The sequence below is a fragment of the Anser cygnoides genome, chromosome 4 (assembly GCF_040182565.1).
Source record: "Anser cygnoides isolate HZ-2024a breed goose chromosome 4, Taihu_goose_T2T_genome, whole genome shotgun sequence".
In the NCBI taxonomy this organism is placed as follows: domain Eukaryota; kingdom Metazoa; phylum Chordata; class Aves; order Anseriformes; family Anatidae; genus Anser; species Anser cygnoides.
In genome coordinates this window covers 58836566-58861044 of record NC_089876.1, presented here as the reverse complement: position 1 = coordinate 58861044, position 24479 = coordinate 58836566, and the positions used below count along the sequence as shown (strand labels likewise).

Sequence of the window (24479 nt, the reverse complement as noted above, 5' to 3'; positions counted from 1 at the left end):
TGATACTCCATGCTCAGGGCTTTCATCTATGAAATCAGAGAAAACAACAACAACAAAAAAACAAACTATAAAAGAGTACCTGAGGTACTCCATGCTTTTTCATATACATCCTGCTTCTGTGGAACAAACAAGGAATGTCTAAGGAAGGGCTAAAGTGTCAGATACAAAATTAGATGAAATTCAGCCTATTTGAGTGCATGCCTTTCTTAACAGGGGCTTTGAGTTAGAGCATTCCAATTCTATCACAAAGATCTGAATGGTCCTGAGACAGATGAAGGAGGCAAATAGGCTTCTAGATCACAGTGTAAGACAAAGGTAGTAGAGATGAGGATTCAGACAATTAGCTGCAGAGGGGCTACAAAGTAGGCAGACACCAAAAAAGTCTTAGTGAACAGACCAGGCTGCAGGACTTTGCCCCATACCTGTAGGAAGACGAGCTAACTGCCCTCAGTGCAACCCTATGTTTATACCACAGTGTCCTGGAAGCTGGAAAACATAAATTCAAGGCAGGGAATAGTTTGTGAGAACTCTTAATCAGTGTTCACAGAACAGAAAATCCATCATTCACTGCATATGATCAGCATATAAGCACTGTTTTTGAAAAGTTAGTAGTTGTTATGGTTTGCCCTCAGAATCTTAATTATGAACAATAATAAATATGGCATAGGCAATCGTAGCACTATTAATTTTAATTCATACTTCAAGAGTGCAGAAACACATACACAGTTAGTAGCAAACTTTTTGAACTGCATTATGCTAAATTTTTCTCCAGATTAATTAAATGAGTGCTCTTTAACTCTCTTCGTGATCAGCCATAATCAGGCCTTTCATTTCACCTTCAGACTCATGTTTTCCTGACTGATGCTACTTTCATTAAATTTCTTTTCTTTTTCTTGCATTTAAATTGTTCCTTTTCATGAACATTAGTTGTCTGTATGAAATTGTGAACACAGAACTGTTACAAACCAAAATAATTATGTTTTCCACTCTGAGGGCTGAAAAACTTAGAAAACAGGCTGCTTATGCCAAGTTTTCTCATGACAACTAAATAGGACTATCTGTAAAATTAGGTAACATTTTCATTCTTGATGGCTTGTCAGTTGTTAACAACAACAACAAAAAAGACAGCTAGCTGATGCAGCGATCTAAATATGAACGGATTAGCAATGCATATCTCTGTTTTGATCACCATTGCCTCTCTTTTTTGGGATGGTTTCAAGAATAGCTATGACCATGGTGGGATCCTTGACTTGGCCACCTTTTCACAGCACATGTTGGTGTACTTTACATCACCTGGTATACTCACCTGTGCAGTTTCCTATGCATTTAGTTAGCATGTGGGGACTCTAAGGACAGCTTCTGGGTTAAGACTACTGTGTGCCCAGTTTCCCAGAAATGCCGTCTTAGCTTAAGAGGATGGTTTTTGATGAGGCTGCAGGAAACAGTTATTTCAGCTGTGTCTGGTGACCGCGTTCAGGACAACAGTACAGTGCGAGCTGCACAGCTCGTGTGCTCAAACTTGTGTCAGGGCTGCCCTCAAAGGCATTTTTCTTTTGTGCATCAGTGAGTTTGTCGCACCTGTCGCTGTTTACAGTGGGAAATGAGTTGGACACACACGGATCGATTTGGGGAGGCTCCTCGTGATGTCTCACAGCCCCGTAAGCGCAAACATCAGTAACTTGCTCCCATTCGAGTGCCTCCATAAAGGCGACCAAACATCCAGAGTGGGCAGCCCCCGGCCGAAAGAACACAAACACACCACGCGAGCACACACATTTATTTCGCACTTATAACGCGCGCGTGGCCTACATACACGTTCAGCTGCCTGAACACCTCAGCGAACTTGTCAGGCCCCCGGTGGCTCCCCGCGACATGGCGGCAGGGCAGCCCGCCTCCCCGCCCGCCCCTTTCCCCGCCCGCTCCCGCTTTGGCGCCAACGGGCGAAGGCGAGCGGCGGGATGAGCGCCCAGCGGCCCGGCCACGTTAACGGGTACGGCTCCAGCGCCTCCTCCCGGGCACGGCACGGCCACGGGGGCTGCGGCCCGGCTGCCGGCCGCGGCCCGGAGGGGGTGGAAGCGGGGTGCCCCCGGCCCGGGCCGGCTGCTTTCGAGGAAGCTGGGCCCGGCTCTCGGCCGGGGAGCCGCGGGGGCAGGCCGCGGGGTGCTGCGGGGGGCTGGGTGTTTCTAGAAAGCGCCTGCGTTTAGGGGTATGGGGGGGGGGGGCTCGTGGAAAATCGGGGTGTAGTTGATTTTCAGTATCGCTTCTCGGTGGGGAAGGTTTGTTTTCTATTTCTCTCAAAAACTTGTCTCCCAGTGAGGAACATGTAACGATTGCATCCCAGTACGCGTGGGGGAAAGGTGCCGAGCCTCGGGATGACAGGCCCACTTGATAAAGCACCAGTTGCAAACAAAATGGGGAGCCCTAAAGGAGTTAGTGCTGGAAGCCATCAAACACATGTATCCCACGTGGCCTTGGGGGAAAAAGACTGTGCCTAAAGGCGCTTTTTTTTTTTTTTTTTTTTTAAATACCCTCCCTCTCGTTTACCCTAACTGCTGCAAGTTGAGTGACAAAATATTGATAGTTGATCTTCAGGAGCATAATCCATCCTGAAGAAAAAAAACCAACGTTATAGTTGGAGTATAATGCACATGATATCACAAATATGAAAGCAGCAGAGAAAAAAAAAAGAGAGAGGAAAAAAAAATAGCCTGATACCGTGTTGTTCCTGAGTTGTACTACATTGTTGTGTAACTGACCACCATAAATCTTTTTGAAATGGTGTATTCTGTTCTAGGATCCTCGACTACATCTTTCATTAAGGGAGACTTTTTATTTTTTAGTAGTTGAATGAAACTTCTTCCTTTTTGAGACAGCGTGTTACAGTTTGCTTGAAGCCTGGATGGATGCAAAAGAGCTGAGAACAGAGGCAATGTCCTTTAATTACAGAATCTTTTTCTCTGTTTGCCTTTGAAATACAGTTTATGCAGACTTTCCTGCAGACTATAAATCACTGTAGAATTTGAAGATTTTTTTTTCTTCTTTCTTGAGTGGTGTTATATTCATGGCTATTACTTCCCATTACTTTTATTCATAAGTTCTTATGAATTATCACGAGGATAAACCTTATTTGCTTATTTTACAGCCAGCTATCATATTTTCTAGAATAGCCTTTATTCATGCAATTCTAGAACTTATAAATGAGTGTGAGGAGGATGACCAGCAGCCCAAAATCTATAAACTTAATTTTCCTCTGTGTGCTTGAGTGCTAGCCAAGTCCTTGGCTTCTGCTCAATCAGAAATGAAGTGTTTTATATCCATTTCACACTCCTGTGTTCCTGTGCATTGAGCTGAGGGAATTATCTAGCCAATCATTGTGATGTTAAGTAGAAGTAATTGAGTAAGGGGTTTTTTGTTTTGTTTTTATGTTCCCTTTGATGTAAGCCTTCTGCTCATTTTTCAGATATGCTCCTCTCCCTGTTAAGTTGGTACTCCGAGGGACTTCCACTTACATAGCGTTCTGTACTTATAAGAAAAGTAAATAGGGGCTTTTGTTTTTTTTTGAATAACTAGGGTTGCTAGGGGATAATTTAACAAAAGGAGACCTCAGGATCTCTTATTTCAGAGTACTATTGTTTTTCTGGAGAGCTTTTCTCAGAATGTTTTATTTGCTGTAGTTCTGCATTGAGTCTTAAATGTCTCTGCTGAGGACTCTCTGAAGACATCATTGTGAATGTCACTTAGTTTGGAATGTATTAGAGTAATCGTTTGAAGTCTGCTGGTGTTTTGGATTGTGTAAACCTGCTTTTGTGACATTTTTTAAATAATCACTCAAATCAGCTTAAGTACTTTTTTCGCATTTTAATTAACCTGTCAAAGTTCAGTTTGGTATGGAAAAATGGCAAGACCAGTAAGGCAAGCCTTAAATTTTTTTCTTTCTGCTGTGAACTTGTTCTCTGAACACTATTCTTTGTTAGTAGGATACCATTCCAACCCTTTAGCTGAAATGATTCAGGCCAGTTTGGGCACTCACGTTTTTGTGTGCTTTCATAATTGACAGTTTTTCACACTATTTACAGTGTTGTCAGTGTGAGAGGTGTGCTGGTTGCACAGAGAATGTACGTTTCTCCCACCTTATACTGAGATGATGGCCTCAGTGATAATTCTCATTCATTCCACGGAAAAGCCAAAACTGCTTAGTTGTAAGGTGTCATATACAAACAACTCAAAAGCAGCAATTTAGTTTTAGTAGATAGCACCTTTGTAGTTTTATCATTCATGTACCAGCAATCTCTTCAATAAATAGTGTAACCTCAGTGTGACAAGCTAACTGCAAACCTCAAATACATGCTATTCTTATATTTTTTGTTATAAAAACCACAACTAACAAAATATTTGTCTTCTAATGTTTGTGCTTGGAAGGCGCTGGTACTAGAGTGGCTACAAGATGTCTTGCTACTTGCAATTGCCTATGAAGTATTTTTCTGCATGGCTCAACATTGCTAGAAGGGTGTCTCAGTCTCCTTCCTCTTTTTCCTAAAATATCTTAAGCTGTAGTCCTTGGTAAGAGGGGCCCAAGAAGAAAAGTACTGCACCCGTTGTATTTTTATAGGCTATTTACTGTCTTGTATTTGAGATGTTCCATGGATCACTGGAGAGCTGTTAGAATTGTGACATCACTTTGTTTTTCAAGTGTAGCAATGGTAAGTGGGATCTGGGGGAAGCTCATTTGGATTCAATATTTTCCTTGAAATCTGCTAAGCTTTAGTATATTGGAGGGGAGAGGGGGATGTCTTTTCCCTCTTTGAACTGGAAAGCACAGAATTTTTTCTTATGCTGTCTAAGCAGCCTTTCAACCATAAGGAGGCAAGAGAAAGTGATGAATCACATCCCCTCTGCCTCTTCACATCCCCTTTGCCTCCCCCAAACAAACCCCCAAAAAGTATGGAAAGAAACTGCTTTTCATGCCACGCTTATATATTCTAAGGGAAAAAATCTTCAATCTATCTCGTATCATCTTTTAGGAGGCTTTCATAAAGGGCATAATCTCAAGAGCAACTTAGCAGGGGCCTATCAGAATAGTTTACAAGGTCAGATTGTTGCCAGTAAGTGTTGCATTGAGAGGCAAGCTCACCGCTATAATTGTACAGACAGAAAGGAAAGCCTGCACAGGAAGCTTCCAAATAGAAATCTAACGAACACTTGTCGTAGGCAGAAGTACAAAATAGCTTAGATTAGAGGCTTGCAGTTAGCACAGTCATCATAAAAAAAGATTATGTTGTTTGAGCGAAAAGAATGCCAGTACATGATATACCTGGATCTTAGAAATATACAAGGCGTTATCTATCAGGGATAAATTGCTCTGTCTTTGAATAGCTCAGTGCTCTGAATAGCTCAGCCTTCTTATCTAAAACTGAAATTTGCAACCTCACTTGGGTGCCTTTCCCCTGAATGGAGATGTTGCATATATAAGTTCTTGGAAAGCACATAACACTGACTATTTTACTGCTAAAATATTGGTGAATATATGGTGGTCTTAGCCACAATCTGATCCTGGTTAAATTAAACTTGTGCACATTTAAAAAATACGGTCTGTAGTAACTGTACATACGTGTTGTTTACTGATGTTTGTATTTTTCCCATAAAATGTAGTTTTGGCAATGAAGCATCCTGCAGAAAACGAGAGGATTATTTGGAATGGCCTGAATATTTTATGGCCGTAGCATTTTTGTCAGCACAAAGAAGCAAGGATCCAAGTTCTCAGGTAAGGAGGCAATGCATAAGAGTAACATAACCTAATCTGTGTTGCACATCACATCAGATGCACAAGTAGCACTTTCAGGGCTTTGTTATTAAAAGTTATTTCAGTATATAGCTATTGAATTTTTAACATGGTCAGCACTTTTTGTTACAGAAATTCTCTTATTGGGTCTGACCTCATGTGTATAATTCTGTGTGTACGTTTGCAGCTTGGAGTTTTGTAAATCTTCTATGTCATCTTAACTTTCAGATGAAGAGATGTTTTCTTCTTTTTCTAGTAAATGTAGTTACTGTGAGAGGAGGATGTAACTACTGAAATTTTAGATTGTAATTTTTAAGACACAGCATCTCAGCAAGTTCCTTTTCCTCACCTGTAAGAGTATAAAAATTCCCAGTTGTTTGTTCTTGGGTTGATTTGAGTTGTCATCTAGTTTGGTTTCTCCTTCCAGTTCTCCTTGCTCCTCCAATTCATTGCCTGTCTCTCCATTCTTTACTTCTTTCATGTGCCTCTCTTGCACTTGAACATCGGTTGGAGTTGATAGATAACCTCTCCTGAAACATGCTGTTCTGCGGGGCCCAGTCATACTGTTAGTCTTCTTTTGTGTGACAAATGTCTGGAAAAAAATCCCAACAAAGCAATGGATTAAAATGCATATTAACAGCTTGCTCAATTACTTGCTGGCTTCTGTACGTTATGGCTCTCACTTCTCTGAATCATACTTACTTAGGACTAAATTCCTGTTACCCAAGTGCTGGTTAATAAACACATTGTATGAAGTAAAATTAATGCTGTTGCTGTTTCAATATATATAAAATATGGACAGAAAATGTAAAAATGGGGCAGTTCATCACCCTAAAAGTAGGGCTCCTGTGCAGACTTTTATTAAAGTAATAAGGGGTGGGAGTTAAATGGTCTGCTATTTTGGTGCATGTTTGCATAAACAAGCCACAGAGGTTTGTGAGCTTATCTGTAGGTCAGCACTACCACATTTTAATTTATCTTCCATCCGTTTTCTTTAGCTCCTGCTGCTAGTTTGGGGAGCTAAACTACAAGAAAACCTACACTTAGTACAGTTAGTTCTGTGCTGGTTCTGCTCCCTGAACGTGGTTCACTTTGTAGCCAGGCAAGGAATGGTGCTGGCAGACTGGTTTGGGGACTGCATAACCAGAGGGTAGCAGGCTTGCGTCTGCCCTGATTTATTTTCAAGCTCTGCCAGTTAGGTACAGTTGTGGCCTTGCTTATCGTAGCCTTGTTGTGCTCAAGACAGTGCGACTTAATACAGGGTAAAGCTTGTATCTCTTAAATTACATTTGTAGGACTGGCTTTTCAGGTTCAGGTTTTATTGTGCTTGTTGATACATTATTTTTCATGCTGTTGATACTGTATAAGTCTTATTTTATCTAGGTTGGTGCCTGCATTGTAAATTCAGAAAACAAGATTGTTGGAATTGGATACAATGGGATGCCAAATGGCTGCAGCGATGATGTACTACCTTGGACGAGAACAGCAGCACATAGACTAGACACAAAATATCCTTATGGTAAGGCATCTTGCGGTTGACAAATCAAGCTTTTGATGTCTGTGTCTGTGAAAGTTCATTTGGTAAAATGTCAGTCAGTTTTTCTTCCACTCACCCAACTTTGTTAATGTGCACGTGTGATATGTCAGGATAAAAATCACAGCTGTGAAAGTAAATGGAAAGTCTTCATGAAGGACTGAATTCCTCGTGAAATATATTCATGAATGGTTAGCTGGTTTGGATTATGTAATGAAAACTTGTAAATAGAATGCAGCTCATCAGCACACAGTCACAGTGTATGCAAATGATTGCTGTTTCAGTGTGTTTGTCTCCACAGAAATTACTGAGAGTGTGCACATGCAAAACAAATAATTGCGTCTAAAGTAGCGGTATTAAAATTGTAAACTCTAGTGGCTGTTGGAAATTCCAGTGTTCAGATGTTCATGGCATAGACAATGCATATTATGAAAGAGTTGAATTTTGTTTGTCTTGAAATATCACATTCTGTCATTCCATGCCTCTGTCTTATATGGTATGCAGTAGATCTGCCCTGCTACAGGTAAAGTGACTTGCATTGTTCATTTCAACCTATGATTTGGTTCACATGTACTAAATTGAGAGAATGAATGAAGAGCAATGACAGTTTCATGGTAAATATAGGTGAGTGCTGCTTCGGATCCGGTCTTTGCCTCTGCAGCAGGCTTAGTTTGGCCTTCTGCAAGCCTGCTTTGAAGGGTCCTCTATGAATATCGGTGGTACAAGGCTGTACTGTTGCCCCTCTGGGCCACAGGCTTGAAGGAGCCAGTGAAGATAACCCAGTGGACTGCCTCAGGCTTCACTCCATGAGGACTGCCTCTTGGGCATGGAAATGGTATTGGGAGCTGCCTTGTGGCCCTCAGTAGCTTATGTTGGGCAGGAACTGTGGTTAGGACTGATAAGGAAGGAGGGAGTGCATTCTGTCTTCCATCCCCCTTCATCTTTCTGCTTTCACACCAGCTCCTGCTGAACCTCTGTGGGATGAGACCAGTGGAGTAGGAAAAATGGGTATTCGGAGCTCCTTCGTGCTGTGCCGCATCATAGTCTGTCCTGGGCTCAGGAGTGGAAGGGGGAAGAGTCACAAAGCTGAACAAGAGCCCTGAGAAACTCTCCCTTTCTGCCTGCATTGGTGTGGGGAAATGAGCACCAGAATCTGGCCTTTGGAAAGATACTGACACCTCCAGTATACAGTATTTATCTCTGCCTACTAATTACTTTTTTTATTTTTTATTTTTATAACTTCTAAAAGTTGATCTGATACAGAAATTAGACTTGTGTTAGTTTTGAAATTCCCTGTTTCATCCAAAGCTCTCTCTAAACACTGACATTACATGTTCCAGTTTCCTGTAGCATTGAAGTGAAAGATTATATGCAGTGGTTCAGCTCAATCAGTTTTGTATTTGAGTTCTTACAACTCCGGTACTTGTCCTTATTCAGTTTACCAATTTGCTGTAAAACCTCTAACATTAACTCTTAAACTTGATACAGTTTCATATTATTTTTCATAAGAGATGCATTGCTGATGGTAGGGCCAGCTCCTGCCAAATTCTAACATCTGCTCTAAGGCACAGCAGCAGTGGTTTTACGTACAATGAAGGTCCCATAACGGTACAGCGTGGTATGACTGCTCTTTATTTATAGGGTGTGGAAACAAGCATTAGCCCATTGATTAAATACAAAGTACTGAAGACAGAATATTGATTTTGGTTGAGTCGTAATGCTTGCTGTTAGGTCTCAGTTCTGAACTAAGATCAGCGTGGGTGGTCTTTGGGATGTAAGCATGTTCCAGGAGAGATGCAGAAACAGGGCATTCTAATATAAAGTTGATCAACTTAAACTAAAAAAAAAAAAGTATGGATTTGTGGGGAATTTTAGCAGGAGATAACATGAGAATTTTTTTATTTTTAGTTAACGCTGACTCCAAAAGATGTAGAATGTTTTAGCATGTAAAAACCTCGTAACACGTTTTAAAAATGCACTAACCAATCTAACAGCCTGGAGAGCTGATTTCCTTTCTAGGAATTGGTCTAAGTAGCACCCTTCCCCCCAAAGAATCTTAGTCTTCACCTCATTAAAAAAAATCACAACTTTGTAACGTAAAATGTCTGCTGTGATGAATAAACGACCTATTTTGTAATTCACAGATCATTTAAACTCTAGCAGTTTCTTATTAATCTTGATAGCACAGTTGACAGACCAGACAAGTATATATAAAAAAAAAATAATCTTCTGCTTTAAAAAATTCTGGTAGATGCAAGGAGACACATAGAATCGCTGCTAAAATCTCATTAAACTGTCATGTTTTCCTTTCTGCTTTTACTAATCATCACAGCGTTTGTGTAAATTGAACTTTTTATCCTTGACTTTTCCTGACTAGCTTGTTCGCAGACGATACAATCTTACTATGTGCTCCATTAGCTTATCATGGGAATGCTGGCACTGTATTCACTAGAGCTGCAATGTAACTTATTGGGTAAAGCTGATGACAGTTGTGCATGTACCACCACAGTAACCTGGAAGATGCCTTCTAGAGCTATTTTATGCGTCTCTGGCGCTACAGGAAAGGACTGGCGTTGAATTTGAGTGCTGACCTCCTTCCTGGTTTTACGTACTGCATTAGTTTAGGCATAAACATCAACTAACTTTTTCACAGGGTGTTTTGGACCACCCTGACTGGCTCTCTCCAGAACAAAGCCTGGGTGTTTCTCTGCAAATGGCTCACTCAGACACTGTTCCAGAAGCCAGGGTGGAAGAAAGGCGGTAAGAAAAGTCTCATCCTGTATGGGCTTATCATGCAAAGCCTGCTGAGATGGTATGCTTAACCTTCCTCCCTCCCTCAGGCCATACTGGGGGATATGCAATGCATACTCTGTTTCATGCTGTGAAAATACCACTGGTGGGCTGCAAAAAAGCCATCTCATTTCTTTATGCACTTTGAACATACAAAATATGTGTGTGTTGCCATGGGACTCTGGAGATGTGGAGCCGCAAGGAAACCTGGGGCCAAGTGCTATGTAGTGCTGCTGGAGCCCCGAGAAGGAGGAGCAGGAGCCAGTCTGTGCCAGTTGGCCTCGGGGCCAAGGGTCAGTCCCTGGCCCTGTCTGTGTTTAGTAGCACAGACATAGCAGGGGATTGGGCCCAGAGGCTATCTTTGCAGAAGTGTGTTAGATGATCCTATAATAAATTTATTGAGCTCCAGCAGAACAGATGGGTACATTGACCCCACAGCTCTGATCATTTTCATTGTTTCATGGCTAGAAAACTTCCTCTTTCCATGCTAGATTTATTTATCGTTAATTTATACATTCTTGTGTATGCCAGCATTGTTCTTTTAGCGTTTCTTACTCTGTGCCATCAATGCTGCTTCTTCCTTTCTCCCTCCCCCTGTGCACTTACTGATAACAGTAATCTTTTGAACTTTTATTTTTTTAAGGCTAAACAAGTCCCATCACTCTTAAATTTTACTGCATCTTGAAACCTGTTGGCTTGAAATTCCCTAGTGTCTCAGTTATCTGTGTCTGCTGCAATATACGGTACGTTGTGAGCATCTAACCGGCACCCTGAAGTATGGCTTCTGTTCAGCTCAGTGTTAAGAAACAGGCTATGCTTGATTTAAGAAAAAAAAAATAAACCAAGGAATTTACTCGTACCTAAGTGTAATCTGAGCTGCTACTGAAAGAAAGCATGAAAATGTGGTAGGTAGTGCTCTCTTTACCTTAGAGAATGCAGATGTTTGCATTTGTACAATACTGGAATCCTGATGTGGATTGCCTGTACCCATATTTCACATTCCTTGTGAGAGTTTTGAAACTGATTAGAACTTTTCTTTCGAGCTGCAGAATATATTTGAACAGTTAAGTAGTATGGCCTTGTTATGTCAGAAAGTAGTTAGTGTTTTGCAGGATGCCATCTTTCACAGCACAAAATCAGGCTTTTGTTGCTTTGTGGGAACTGGTTCTTTCCAGGCTGCCAGTCAGTGACAGGAATGGGGATGTTTCTGTGCACACAGGAGAAAGGTTTTGGATACCTACTTTACTAAGATGTTATTAAAAGCTCTTCCTAAAGCTTTGTGTTCAATACAGTGTGTAGAACCTGCCTAATAATTAGACAGAATTCTGGCTTTCAGTGTCAAAGTGAGTGCCCTCTGTTACTGTTAGATGAATGCAAGGATTTGATGATGCACTGTTTCCTCTCACTGATCATTTAAAGTACTATGTTTTTCTCCTATTAACGTAAGTCTTCCCACTAATGCTAGTTGCTGTGCTCCTGTTATGCCCTCTGTCTCCACTGTAATCTAAGAACATCTATTTGACAACCAGTCTCCAATTAAGAGAGTTTTAAATTAAAATGACTGGCAAATATAGAAACCTCTAAGCAATAGAGAAAATATTCAGTAAATATGCTTACAAATATTTATACAGGTTCAGATATGATAAAATATGTGCTGTGGCAAAAAGTATACTCTAATTGAAGAGTACCTGCTGTGTAAAATGAAACAAACTGTTAGCAACATTTTGTCGTGTTAGGATTATGAGCTTTTCGTCATTTTTTTAAAGAGATGAACACTTGAACATATTCAGGCAAATGTTACTTTTGTGGAAGCTGTTATTTTGACAGCACAAAACTTGATAAGGCACTATGAAGAAGTGTGATGCTCTCTTTCCCAACTGGCAGTGCAAAGCTGAAGCTTCAACTGGAAGGGGGATCTATAGGAGACAGTCTCCACCTACAGCCACTCACTTTCTTGTCCTGCATGGATATCTTTTCGATTCTTGTGTCACACACCAAATCTCTAGAAAGCTTGGACATTTGGAAACACTGAAAGTAATTTCTCTTGTTCTGATTGTCCCTTAAGAAACAGCCCGGTGTTCTTGCTGAGATTTGAACAGACTTGGAGCAGTGTGGGAGGAACTGGAAAATGGGTTGGATTAGCTTAGTGCTTCTGAGATTCTGAAAGGGGCTTCCCTGGCCTGCCCTGGCAGATTTTGTGATGCTTGTAGATGGGCTGAGTAGGCCCCAGCTTCACTGCCCAGTTCTCCCTTTTCAGAGAACAAATTAGTGAGGTGGGGCTGTTCCCTTTTCCTGACTGCAGTCTGAAGAGGCTGACGCCAATGAAATCTGGTCATGTTATCCTTGCCTTCCTGCCCTGACCACAGCAACAGCTCTTCCTCTGACACACAGAGGAAGAAGGGCTGAGGGCAGCATCAGCCCTACATCAGTGTCCTGTCTTCTGCTAATGTAGTCACCTGCACCCATCCCCATGCTTTCGCAAAGGGTTAAAAAAAAAAAAGTCATGATTCTACAAATTACTGATCCATTGACCACTGTCCCCAAGGGATGGCACTCCAGACCCTGTGCTTTTCAGTAATATCTCAGTCCCTTCTGTGATCCTTGTTGTGTCAAGTGTCAGGTCCAGCGAGTAGAAAGTAACAGTAGAGGTGGAGCTTGGACAAAGACTGAATGGATGAGGGGCAAGAATGTCAAAAAGTGCAGATCTTACCAAAGGACTGAGGAACAAGTGGGCCAAATTACAGAACTCCCTATATTTATTTCTGTGACAGCTTTGTTTTGGAACAGAACCATATATCTGTATCAAGAACCTGTAGTATTTGTCAAGTTTGTTAATGTGGCAGTATAAAATCTTATGTTAATAAATAGGTCAAAACTTGTTGCATGACAATCTGTATGCATTTAATTGTATTCCTTTTGAACGTAACACCATATTTAGTACGCAATTTCTCCAAATTCCTAGTCTGTTTCTGTTAGTAATTAATCACATCAGGTCACTCCCTGGAGGCCTTCCTTTTGATTTCTTTTTAAAAGGTGACATGTTATGGTGGTCCCTTCAGGTCTTCATCAGGCATATAAGTCTTTTAACAGAATTAATAAGTATTTTGAATAATCATATGGTTCCTATAAAATCATTTATCAGAACACTTTTAGAAGGTGGGAAGAGTAGTTCTGACACTGCAAGAACGTGTTCATGGTAAGTGTTTAATTACTGAAAAATGACCATGAGTAGGGTTATTAGGGGTCGCCTATTTACAGGTAGGCTTAAGGATGAGTGCTATCTCACATACATAACACAAAGCAATATGCAATTAGAAAAGATAGAAACACAGTATTAATTAATACTAGCAGTAATGAAGCAGTCATTCCTCTGCTTTTTTTTCTTCCTCTCACGAACACTGTAGCAGGTGGTGAGAATGTCACAGGACACAATAACTTCTCGTTGCATGGTTATTTCTTCAGCTAATGAAGTCTTTAGAGAATACTTTTCAAGTCACTTTTCCAACATAGAAACCAGTGTTGCAGACCTAGTGTAATATTAACTATATGTGAATAATATTTAAAAAAGGAAAAAAGAAAAAATAACCCAAAACACTACTGACACTGGGGGCCCCCACAGGTATTGTAAAAACTCTTAGTTCTACCAGTCTGTTTAAATAAACAGCTTTCAGAGTTCTGAATGCTGTGCACCTGTGAAAGGTTACTGCAAGTTAGCCTCTTACTGTCTGAGAGAGAACAACATGTTACTAATCCTAGTTGGAGCTCTTAACAGGCTAGAAAACTTCGTAATACCCTAAATGTGGTACTTATTATACCCAGAGATTTTGAACTCCTGGATTTGATTTCTGTTTCCTTCAGTAATGCTCAATACAAAGTTTGGCAGGTCTATGAGATAATCTGTTACTCATAGAAATTTCTTATCTATAAATGGGTCAATAGTCAATGCCTGTCTGCCAGAGAGAGGGAAAACGAGAAAAAGGGGATCAAGAGCGATGGCAGAAAACCTGAAAATATTTGTCTGATGCCTGTACCTTCTTATGGACCATCTAACATAACACCTCGTACAGGGGCCAGTAGCAGATGTCTAGGGAAATGTATACAACAAAGACACACAAAATGACAGAACCCCAGAATAATAATCTTCCAAGTTCCAACTACTGAGACAGGATCGTTTTGTATTTAATAGCCCAGTAAACTGGAAAAAAAATACTGGAGAAAAAACATGACTTTTTGAATCAATGTAAATCTTTAGTTCTCAGCTCCTTTGTGCAGTAAGGGATATTTAGTCGAGCAACAGTGTGCATGCAAAGCCCACCTCCTTTTGTTTTTGAAACTAAATCCTGCCGGTTTTGTTAGAGACCCCGCTAATTCTTGTCTTGGAATGATTAGTTTCTACTTCTTCCTTGTTATCATTGGTCTTTTTTTGTCTCACCACTCTAGAGAGTTGTCGTTGCTCTTAACTTCAGATTGAATTAACATGATCGGGAGGCAAAATTTTTCCCTCCCTTACTCCAGCTGATTATCTTCTACAAGTTATTTTTGGCCTGAAATTGTTTTTGTTTGGGAGATTTGTTGTTGAAAATTTGCAGAATTCTGCAGTTTCTTAAAGGCTCTTTCTCCTCAGTGCAGGAAGGAAGCTTGTTGTAGTACTAATAATGAAATGTGTTTGGTTTTATGGCTGAAGATTTCTGAGTTTTAGTGAAAGAAAAATATTTACTGAAGGAATTAGGGTTTTTTTGACTTCTGTAAGCCTTTGAAAACATTCCCTCATCCTCCTTTCTGGAGGCCTTCGAGACTGGTGCCTGGGACGTAAGTATGTTGTTCAAAGAAACTTAAAAGTGATGGTTCTGACCTGTCAACACAACCTGGTTCCAGCTGCTGAAATTATTTTTCCCTCAATCTTTTGTAGCCCCAGATAAATAATTCTGTGGCTGTTTCATGTGAAGGTAAGATTACTGCAACTCAGTAATATATTTGGAGTTAAAAGTATTTTCTGAATCTTCTAAGTTCATAAAATTGTATATCTTACATACTTAATGGTACATGTTTAAAGTTGTGTGAGCTGATTACAATAGTAATAGAAATAATAGTAATAGAAATCTTTTTTGTTGTTAATTTCCTATTTTTTATGTTAGTTTCTGGCTTTACTGTTTATGAGAAGGTATGTGGGCAGCATAATCATTGCAGTTCTGGGGACTGCTTGTAGGAGTTGATGCTCAGCCTTCTTTAGCAAGCGTTTGGTCCTTTGTGACTTGCCTACATGGAAAAGTTTGTGTGCTGTAAGTTAGGCTGTAAATTTCTAGTGCATTAGCTGCTACATAGAAAATTCCATGTAGACCCTTAGCACATACGGAAAACATTTCCATTCAGTTCTTGCATGTTGAAAGTGCAACACTCAGTTATTCTTTGTGCAGTGAGATCATTCACACATGGGGTCAGTACATAGTAGCAACTCTACTGTGAACCTGGGCTCTTAACTTTGCCTGTTTTAATTTTCCCATATATGCAAGGGAGAGGAAGACTTTTAAAATCCATTCTTCAAAATAAGCAGGGGAAGAAAAACGCTTAATGTTTCTGCACATGCAGGTCTCTAGATGAGCTCAAACCCACACTTCACTTCAGCACCTGTTTACGAAGTAAGTCAGGGTACCAGACAGTTTCTTAGTAGATAGCTGTATGAATTATGCAACTTGCTGTCATTTCTAGGTGTAAACAGGAGGTTCTAGCAGAGATCCTCTTTCCTAATGTTTTTTTTTTCAGAGTGGATGACATAAACTGAGCTTTTTTCACCTTTTTTTGAGGCACATTAGATAATGTACTGATGTGTACAGCATAAAAACCTGAACCCGAAGTTGCAACCTGTCCAGAAAGAGCTATTGTGTTATGGTGGAATAAGGCAGGGTTGTCTGTTTCTACCTGGGCTATCTCAAATCCATGGAGAAATAGAGGACTTTGTTTTCTTGCTTGGGAAGTCTGGCACCTTTTAATGAGCAGTAAACTCGCTTTAATATTAAAGCTGGGACGTTTTTATGGTTGAGTGTGTCTTGTGTATTCTTGGGGTGAGAGAATCATGCAGCAGCGCTGAGCAGTTCTGGGACCCAGAGGACAGAGCTGCTCAGTTTTACTTCATGATTCTCCTGCCTTTAAGAGCACACAGTGCGCTCTTATAACCATAAGAATGTTCCTATCTGTGCATGTAAACACATAAATGAGCTGTTTTATACTGGCAATTAGATTCTCTAGAGAGTTGTGAAGCTGTGAGATATTGCTTCACTTAGGGTGGTTGCAACTACTTGGCCCACAGCCTAAGGCTTTGTTGCCTGCTATAGGTGTTAGCAAATGGCAATGCTAATGTGCTTAATGATATCATTACTAATCGGCAACCTGGTCAGAACAATTGACCTTCATTGATCTTGGTATTTCTGCTTTTATTTCTTCCTCTGCCCTTTATGACAAGCTGTGCAAGCTATTTGCCTCTGAAAGGATGTAAGCAGTTATATTGTAACACTTTAATTTTAGTTTGACTGATTTATTTTAATGAACAGTATTATGAATTGTGTTTTTTTTTTTTTAATCAGTATGCCATGCTGAATTGAATGCCATCATGAACAAAAACTCAGCTGATGTGAAAGGCTGCAGCATGTATGTTGCCTTATTTCCATGTAATGAATGTGCAAAGCTCATCATCCAGGCAGGTAAGGAGTAGTGCCAGCTTGATTTGTCAGGGTTGCAGAGCTGCCGTCTCGTTGGTATCTTATCACGGATGTATTTGATGTTAAATTGCTGCTGTTAGATCTAAATTAATTGCACTGTCAACTTCATAAGATGCTACTTGTGGAGTTTTTTTGCATCTGAATGGTGCCAAATTTTTCCAGTGCTAATTGCATCTTCTGTGATTCTAAGCGTGCTTCTAATTTAGGTTTGTAACTTCTTAGACCAGGAGCTGCCAAAGAACAACACAGGCTTTGCATATAATTACTGTCAATTTTACTGTGCTCTGACACATTGAATAGAGTAGGGCAGAAAGAAATAAACTTCTGCATGACAAAAGGTCTGTTGGGAGTATATACATGAAATTTTAATTTGAATGTGATGCATAGTAGATATTTGAAGATTTTAAAATATCTTTGCGCATAAATGTCATAAGACTTCTATGATCCTATTTAATTATGTCTTTCATTACAATTGTTATAAATCTGTGCCACTGCAGCAAGTGTGCTGGCCTAAATGTGTCGCCTTTTTCAGATTAGCCATATCTGCAATAGGCTTCAGTTCCATAAAAATCTCTGCTTAAGGCAGCGTATATTTCGCAGCCTTAGCATGGATTGCTGTTCTGGGGAGTTCCTCTTGCCACTAATGGCCATTGGAATCTAGGAAGAAAGAAAGCAGCAAAAAGAATACTTCCTCATTTTGGTCAGTAAGGCTTGAAGTGAAGAGGGATGAAGGTGGAAGACAATCATATTCTGTATGCTACAATTCTCTTATTTACAGAATAAAAATCAAATGGTTTTCAAAGTAGATTCGCTGCTTGTTCTCAGTGTAGTCAGTCACTCATCCTTTTCCTTATGCAGCTAGGTCAGCAGAAAAATAGCAGTGTATTGATATGTATGGTATTTGCTAATACAGTAAGATATTGATAAGCTCTGAAACATTTGTAACTTCTCTTGGGTCAGCCTTTACGCTTCTCCTCTAAGTAGGGCACAAATCGTTAATTTAGGCATAGATCGTTCAACCATTTGAGACAATATGTGTTTATAAGGATTTGAACCTGGGACTGCAAGTTATTTATGAAATGAAAAACAAAAGAAAAAGAAACAACTATGCATTTGGAAGGGGAATGACATTTGGGGTTAAGTTCTTTGTGAGGAATTTCATCCATATTAGAGAAGTAAAAAGGCAAGTTTTCAATAACTTCTTGCAAAAATACTTAATTTCTAGTCCATCTATCTTACGGGTTTGCTGGCAACTTTTGGTTCTGGTTTTCTGTGGTAAACTTAGGTGAAAGTGGAGAAAATATTTTCTAACATTTTTAAGAGAACTGTTTTCCTTACACACCCCTATATACAGGTGCAACCTGTAATATTTGGGGAAGCAGAGATGTACCAGAGAGTTTTAAAGTATGTGGATGAGTGCTGTCTTTTCTGATTTTGTGCACCAGTTCTAGTATGTCATTACTTTTTATTTTCTTTCAATGTAATCCTAACATTTTTTTTTTCTGTATGACCTTTCTAGGCATAAAGGAAATTATTTTTATGTCTGACAAGTATCACGACACTACTGAAATGACAGCAGCACGGCGGATGTTTGATTTAGCTGGTATTGTATACAGGCAAGTGAACTTTCAATTAACTTTATTTTTATTTTGGAAAGGAAGAAAATGGTGCGTGAAAGAGACCAACTTTAGGGCAATTGTTTTTTTCTTTGCATTGTGCAATGTTTTCTTCTCTGATAGCAGGCTTGCTCTGTATGCCTGCAAAAGATACTGGGTTGATGGACTGTTGCACCATTGTTTTTCCCTAGAGTATGGTTGAAGTTCAGTTTCATAACGTTTGTATGAGAAAATGGTCCACTTGGAGTATTCCTTTTCATTCCTGGACTTTTCTTTTGAGACTGCCAGTGAAATTGTGAATGTGATGGTTCATTTGTTACATTGTGCTCAGAGTCATCACTGACCCTGTTTTGAACAGGAGGTTTGATAAGATGACCTCCTCAATTCCCTTACAACATGAATTATCCTATGAGTTGGACTGAAATGACCAATTTATTTTGTATGGATTACCTGATACTTATTGAAAGCTTAGTATCTTCACGTTGCAGTCAATTTAGGCAGGTATCAAACCAGCCAAACGAATATAATTATTGGTGCCTATAGGTGTCCAGTCTTCTTTGGTCAGCTTTTCTTGTGATAAAAGTGTAAAGCATGGAATATTTGCCTTAAGTAAAAAGACTAGGATTTTTAAAAACGCTGGCAGAGATACCTAAAGACAATCAGGGTCAGGATTAAAGGGAAGGCAGGGATAGGTGACATTATAGTGGGGGTCTGCTACAGGCTACCAGATGGGAAGACCAAGTGGAGGAGGCCTTGTGTAGACAGATAGGAGCAGCCTTGCATTCACAAGCTCTGGTCCTCATGGGAGACTTCAACCACCCTGATATCTTGTTGGAGGGGCAACAAAGCAGGGCCTTCTCCCAGGAGAAGGCTGAGATACTCAATGACTATTTTGCCTTAGTCTTCACTGGCAAGAGCTCTGGCCACACCACCCAAGTCACAGAAGGAAAAGGCAGGGACTGGGATAATGAAGAACAGCCCGCTGCAGTTCTAAAGAACCTGAAGGTGCACAAGTCCATGGGACCTGATGAGATGTCCCTGAGGGTCCTGAGGGAACTGGCGGATCTATCCATCATATTTGAGAAGTCATGGCAGTCTGGTGAAGTTCTCACTGACTGGAAAAGGGGAAACATAACTCCCATTTTTAAAAAGGGGAAAAAAGGAAGACCCAGGGAACTACAGGCCAGTCAGTCTCACCTCTGTGCCTGGCAAAATCATGGAACAGACCCTTCTGGAAACTATGCTAAGGCACATGGAAAATAAGGAGACGATTGCTGACAGCCAACGTGGTGTCAGTAAGGGCAGATTGTGCGTGACAAATCTGGTGGCCTTCTATGATGGGATACAGCGTTGGTGGATACGGGAAGAGCAACTGACAGCTAGCTGGACTTTTGCAAGGCATTTGACGCTGTCCTGCATGATATCCTCATCTCTAAATTGGAAAGACATGGATCTGATGGACGGACCACTCCATGGATAAGGAGTTGGCTGGAGGGTCGCACTCAGAGAGTTGTGGTCAACGGCACGATGTCTAGGTGGAAACCAGTGATGAGTGGTGTTGGGACAGGCACTGTTTAACATCTTTGTTGGTAACATGTACGGTGGGATTGAGTGCACCCTCAGCAAGTTTGCCAACACCACCAAGCTGTGTGGTGTAGTTGACACACCGGAGGGAAGGGAGCCATCCAGAGGGACCTGGGCAGGCCTGAGAGGTGGGCCTGTGCAAACCTCACGAGGTTCAGCAAAGCCAAGTGCAAGGTCTTGCACCTGGGTCAGGGGCAATCCCAAGCACAAACACAGGCTGGATGGAGAAAGCAGCCCTGAGGAGAAGGTCTTGAGTGTGTTTGTTTAGGAGAAGCTCAACATGACCCAGTAATGTGCAGTTGCAGCTCAGAAAGCCAACTGTATCCTGGGCCGCATCAAAAGAAGCTTGACCAGGAGGCTGAGGAGGTGATTCCCCAACTCTACCCTGTTCTAGTGAGACCCCACCTGAAGGGGGCTCTGGGGCTCTCAACACAAGAAGAACATGGATCTGTTGAAGCGAATCCGGAGGAGGGCCATGAGGATAATCAGAGGGCTGGAGCACCCCTCCTGTGAAGACGGGTTGAGGGAGTTGGAGTTTTTCAGCCTGGGGAAGAGAAGCGAGACCTTATAGTGGCCTTCCAGTACCTAAAGGGGGCCTACAGGAAAGCTTGGGAGGGACTTTGTCGGGGAGTGTAGTGATAGGACAAGGGGTAATGGCTTTAAACTGAAAGAGGGGAGATTTTAGATTTAGGTATAAGGAAGAAATTCTTCACTCTGGGGGTGGTAAGGCACTGGCACAGTTTACCCAGAGGAGCTGTGGATGCCCCATCCCTGGAGGTGCTCAAGGCCAGGCTGGATGGGGCTTTGAGCAACCTGGTCTGGTGGGAGGTGTCCCTGCCCATGGCAGGGGGTTGGAACTTGGATGGGCTTTAAGGTTCCTTCCAACCCAAACCATTCTACGATCTGTTCAACAGCCAGTCTGATAGCAGTAGCATGCTGTGGGTGAGGGTAATTATGCAGTCAGGGAGGCTTTGCAGCTCTAAAAAGTCTTACAATATTAATACAAAGGCTTTGAAAAATTTGCAAACATAACAATTCTGACATAAAATTTTAGGATGAAAGGTACCTACTGGGCTAAGAAACATCCATGAAAAAATATAGCAGTACTTGAAATTCAGTTTTAGTCCTTCAGTGTATTTTGTGTCTACTAAGACTGGTTGACTAAGAAGCATAAATCATTCTCTTGCAAGTCAAATCTTGTAACTTCTCCAGGGTGAGAATGTTTCTTGTATTTTGGACTGCTATTCTGGACAAAGTGTGTTGCAGTCCTTCAGAGATTCTGTGGTCAGCAGCATGAGCTTTTTCTATGTTGATTATTCTTCATTCTTGTATTGATTATTAAGGATGTAGGTGGTACTTAATGAACCTCTTGAACTGAATTGCAGAGCTTAATTAGGCACTAAATCCACACTATTTGCATAATCCTTTGTTTACTGGTAGACTGTAAAATATATGCTCAGTCCCCAAATACCTTACTTACTAATTGCTGTAGCAGATGCTCTAATGATAATAAAAGGAAACATTTTGTGTCTGTATTAATTTTATAGTTCTAAAGTTACAATTTTTAAATGATTCTCTGTTAACTAGTTTGTTTTTACCCCAGTACAAAATGTAATGTGATCTATTCCCCTAGCTCAAAAAATATTAAAATACACTGAGGCAAAATATCAAAGTTCTTTGAAAACTTGGTGAGGAAAAAAAAAGTGATCAAAACATTCATCAAAATGTATTTCAAATATTTTATATACACACGTGCGTATGTATATAAACGTGTACAGTATATGGAAATATTTACATATATGCATACAAACACATTTACCTATACATCTTTATGTGTAAAGTATTTGAAATATAAATATATATGAACAAAAATCCCAGCCGTGGTAACATGATGCCACCACCTGCAGCTAAGTTGTTAGAAGTCCTTTGACTCCTGGGTAATTTATGAACTCCAATAGCTGAAGAATGTAAAGGCTAACCCACTCCATGTGTCTTTTTTGTCTTAGTCTTTCTTGTCCAGGTTTCTCGCAGTCTGTTGCACTGTAATTGGCTCCCACAGAGATGAAAACTATGTGAATCCAAGGATGATTTTTTCTTTCAAAAATTTAGCTGGAGCTAAAGCAAGCAAAATGTTTTAACTACTCACTATATGTATTTTTCTTTATTTTAGGGAATTCAAGCCAAAATGTAACAAGATCATCATCGACTTTGATTCAATTAACAGCAGACCAAGTCAAAAGCTTCTGTGAATTAAGTCTCATTAAATCTCTAGAAGACTGTGATTATCCTTTTCTAAAAAGCTGCTAATGCCTTTCATCTTGAAGTTACTTGCAACTTTTTAATGGTTTCTATAGCTAAAGTAAACTTCTAAGAAATGTAAGGCATAAAATGTTCCCCTCACTTCATCTTGTCACGTGGAATCTAAATCTACTTAAAAAATTTTAATGCCTTTATCAAATCTGCTTTAAAAGTCTAGAGATGTGTAGTTGAGACAATATACTGTATGTAAAGAAAACTGTTCTGATTCTTGCTGTATTCTTCACCACATGCTCTGATAGGCTGTCAGCATTCATTTAGACTCAGTTTAACAGTAGTTCTTATTGTAACTAGAGGTACATTGGAATATGCTAATATATGTTGATCTCTCTATTGGGTATGTGGGTCTAAATAGTTGATTCTAATAGATAACAAAAAATGTTATCCATGCAAATAGTAATCTTCCAACTAGCATAACACTAGTATTTTTAAAGGCTATACAGATTAAAGAATGTGTGATCTTCTACATGCATTATCCAACAATGGAATATTGATTTTTCTTTTAATTGCTATCTAACAATGTTATATTTGAGGAGAGGTGAGAGAGGAAGTTGTTCTGAGAATGGTCCATGATGGAGCAAGCTTCAGAGCCCTTTCAATTCCTTATTTTTCCCAAGACTCTAGAACTGAGAGGGTTAGAGGGAGTAAATCATTTGTCTCTTACTTTTGGGACTCTTATTTGGAGTTGGTTTTCGTGTATAGAAGGAAATTATTGGTCTAAGTTGTTTCTAGACAATCCAACATAGTTCAATCTTAAAATTAACCTATAAGGTAACTGAATCATTTTTTGTCCTTTGAGAGAAATTGGAGATATTCAACCCGTATCCACATCTGTGCCAAAAGAGGTAATTATGGTGTTAGCTTGTTTCCCAGTGCTGGCGTAGTACCTTCATTTTCATAAATGTTGCCTAAAATAATGTCCTTTTTAATTTTATCTTGAGATCTGGGAATAGATTTGAGTTCCTTTTCTCTAATTTGATTTTTTTAAATTAAATATGCCTAATGGCTTTGTTTAGATAACGTTGTTGGTGGGTTGTTTTTTTGTTTTGCCTTTTTTTTTTAAATGTGGTTATACTTCAGTGAGCTTTTATTTTCTCTGTAAAAGCTTTGTTTCATATTTTGGGACATTATGTAATTTGGCTTCATACCAGTATTATTAAAGTCTTATTAAAATCCACTACGTTGAAGTAGACTCATTATTATAATATTAAACCATGTGCTTGGCTCCAGAGTGCTGCTGGTTTTGCAATCATATGCAAAGCATATTTTGTGCATTTGTGATATTACATAAAGGGTAATGTTCACGAACCATTTGGCTACTAAAGGGAGCATTGTAATGTATTATAAAATGTGTCCGTTTATAAAGTAATTTCTGACTTTTTTTTTTCTTACAACTGTTTTCCACCTCAGAATTGGTCTGTGGCTTACTGCCAGAAGAAGAAATTTGCACATATGTGGAGGGGGAGGGTGAAACCTGAAAAATTACTTTAATAAAATGTCACTAAAACAGCTTATGCACGTCTTTTTCTTTGGCCTAAATTAATAAGTAGAAGCATTTTAAGTTACAGTGTTCTGACAATGGGACAGAGGGGAGAAAAGAAGCAAAATTTTGTTTTTGGCAGCAAAACTGCTGTTTTCCTCATAGATAATTGCTAATTTTTTAGACTTATGAGATGTATGCATTGTGATTCAGGTTAATTTAAGCTTTTTTTTCTATAAGGCCTTGGATAACAGGAATGTAGAGTGTACATAAGTCAAAAGGTTTTTGAACCAAAGTTCAAGTGTTTTTAGGAATGCAATGCACTAATTTATACACCCCCCCCCCCCCCCCCCCCAAGACTTCTCTGTGTAACAAAACAGCAGCACTGGAGAGTATGATAGGATTATAGATTTCTTCCAATCGTTGTTTTTGATCTGTTAAAAGCCATGTTTATAACCTTTCAGAGTAAGTTTCTGTTGATCCAGGCTAGCAAGTAGGTACTTTGATTTGCAGAGCAACTTGATAAGAGATGGAAAAAAGCACATACACTGTTGAGATAACATATGCTTAGCCTGAGCTTAATGTCTTAGAAAAATCTTGAAGATGCTTTGACCCTTACTGTTTGTGTGCATGCCTAGAAATCTATGTTGCTGACTTTTATTATAAT

At 39.9% G+C, this 24479-nt stretch overlaps 1 protein-coding gene across 2 annotated transcripts; it reads left to right on the top strand.

Annotated features, from left to right (window-relative positions):
• Positions 1–1836: 1836 nt before the first annotated feature.
• On the top strand, positions 1837–23840 carry DCTD (dCMP deaminase). 2 transcript variants are annotated; one of them, XM_048078264.2, is made up of 6 exons: positions 1837–1990; positions 5650–5761; positions 7163–7298; positions 16682–16798; positions 18336–18432; positions 22187–23840. In XM_048078264.2, the coding sequence occupies exons 1-6, from the start codon at positions 1959–1961 to the stop codon at positions 22263–22265; spliced, it is 573 nt and encodes a 190-aa protein (XP_047934221.1). In that variant the 5' UTR covers positions 1837–1958; the 3' UTR covers positions 22266–23840. The 2 variants fall into 2 exon arrangements, with proteins under 2 accessions (XP_047934221.1, XP_047934222.1); XM_048078265.2 differs by lacking the exon at positions 1837–1990 and adding an exon at positions 4678–4700.
• Positions 23841–24479: the final 639 nt, after the last annotated feature.

Coding starts and splice junctions, on each gene's coding strand:
- DCTD (XM_048078264.2), top strand. CDS start 1,959: ATGAGCGCCCAGCGGCCCGGCCACGTTAACGG. Junction 1,991..5,649: donor CGGCCCGGCCACGTTAACGG/GTACGGCTCCAG, acceptor CATAAAATGTAG/TTTTGGCAATGAAGCATCCT. Junction 18,433..22,186: donor TTAGCTGGTATTGTATACAG/GCAAGTGAACTT, acceptor TCTTTATTTTAG/GGAATTCAAGCCAAAATGTA.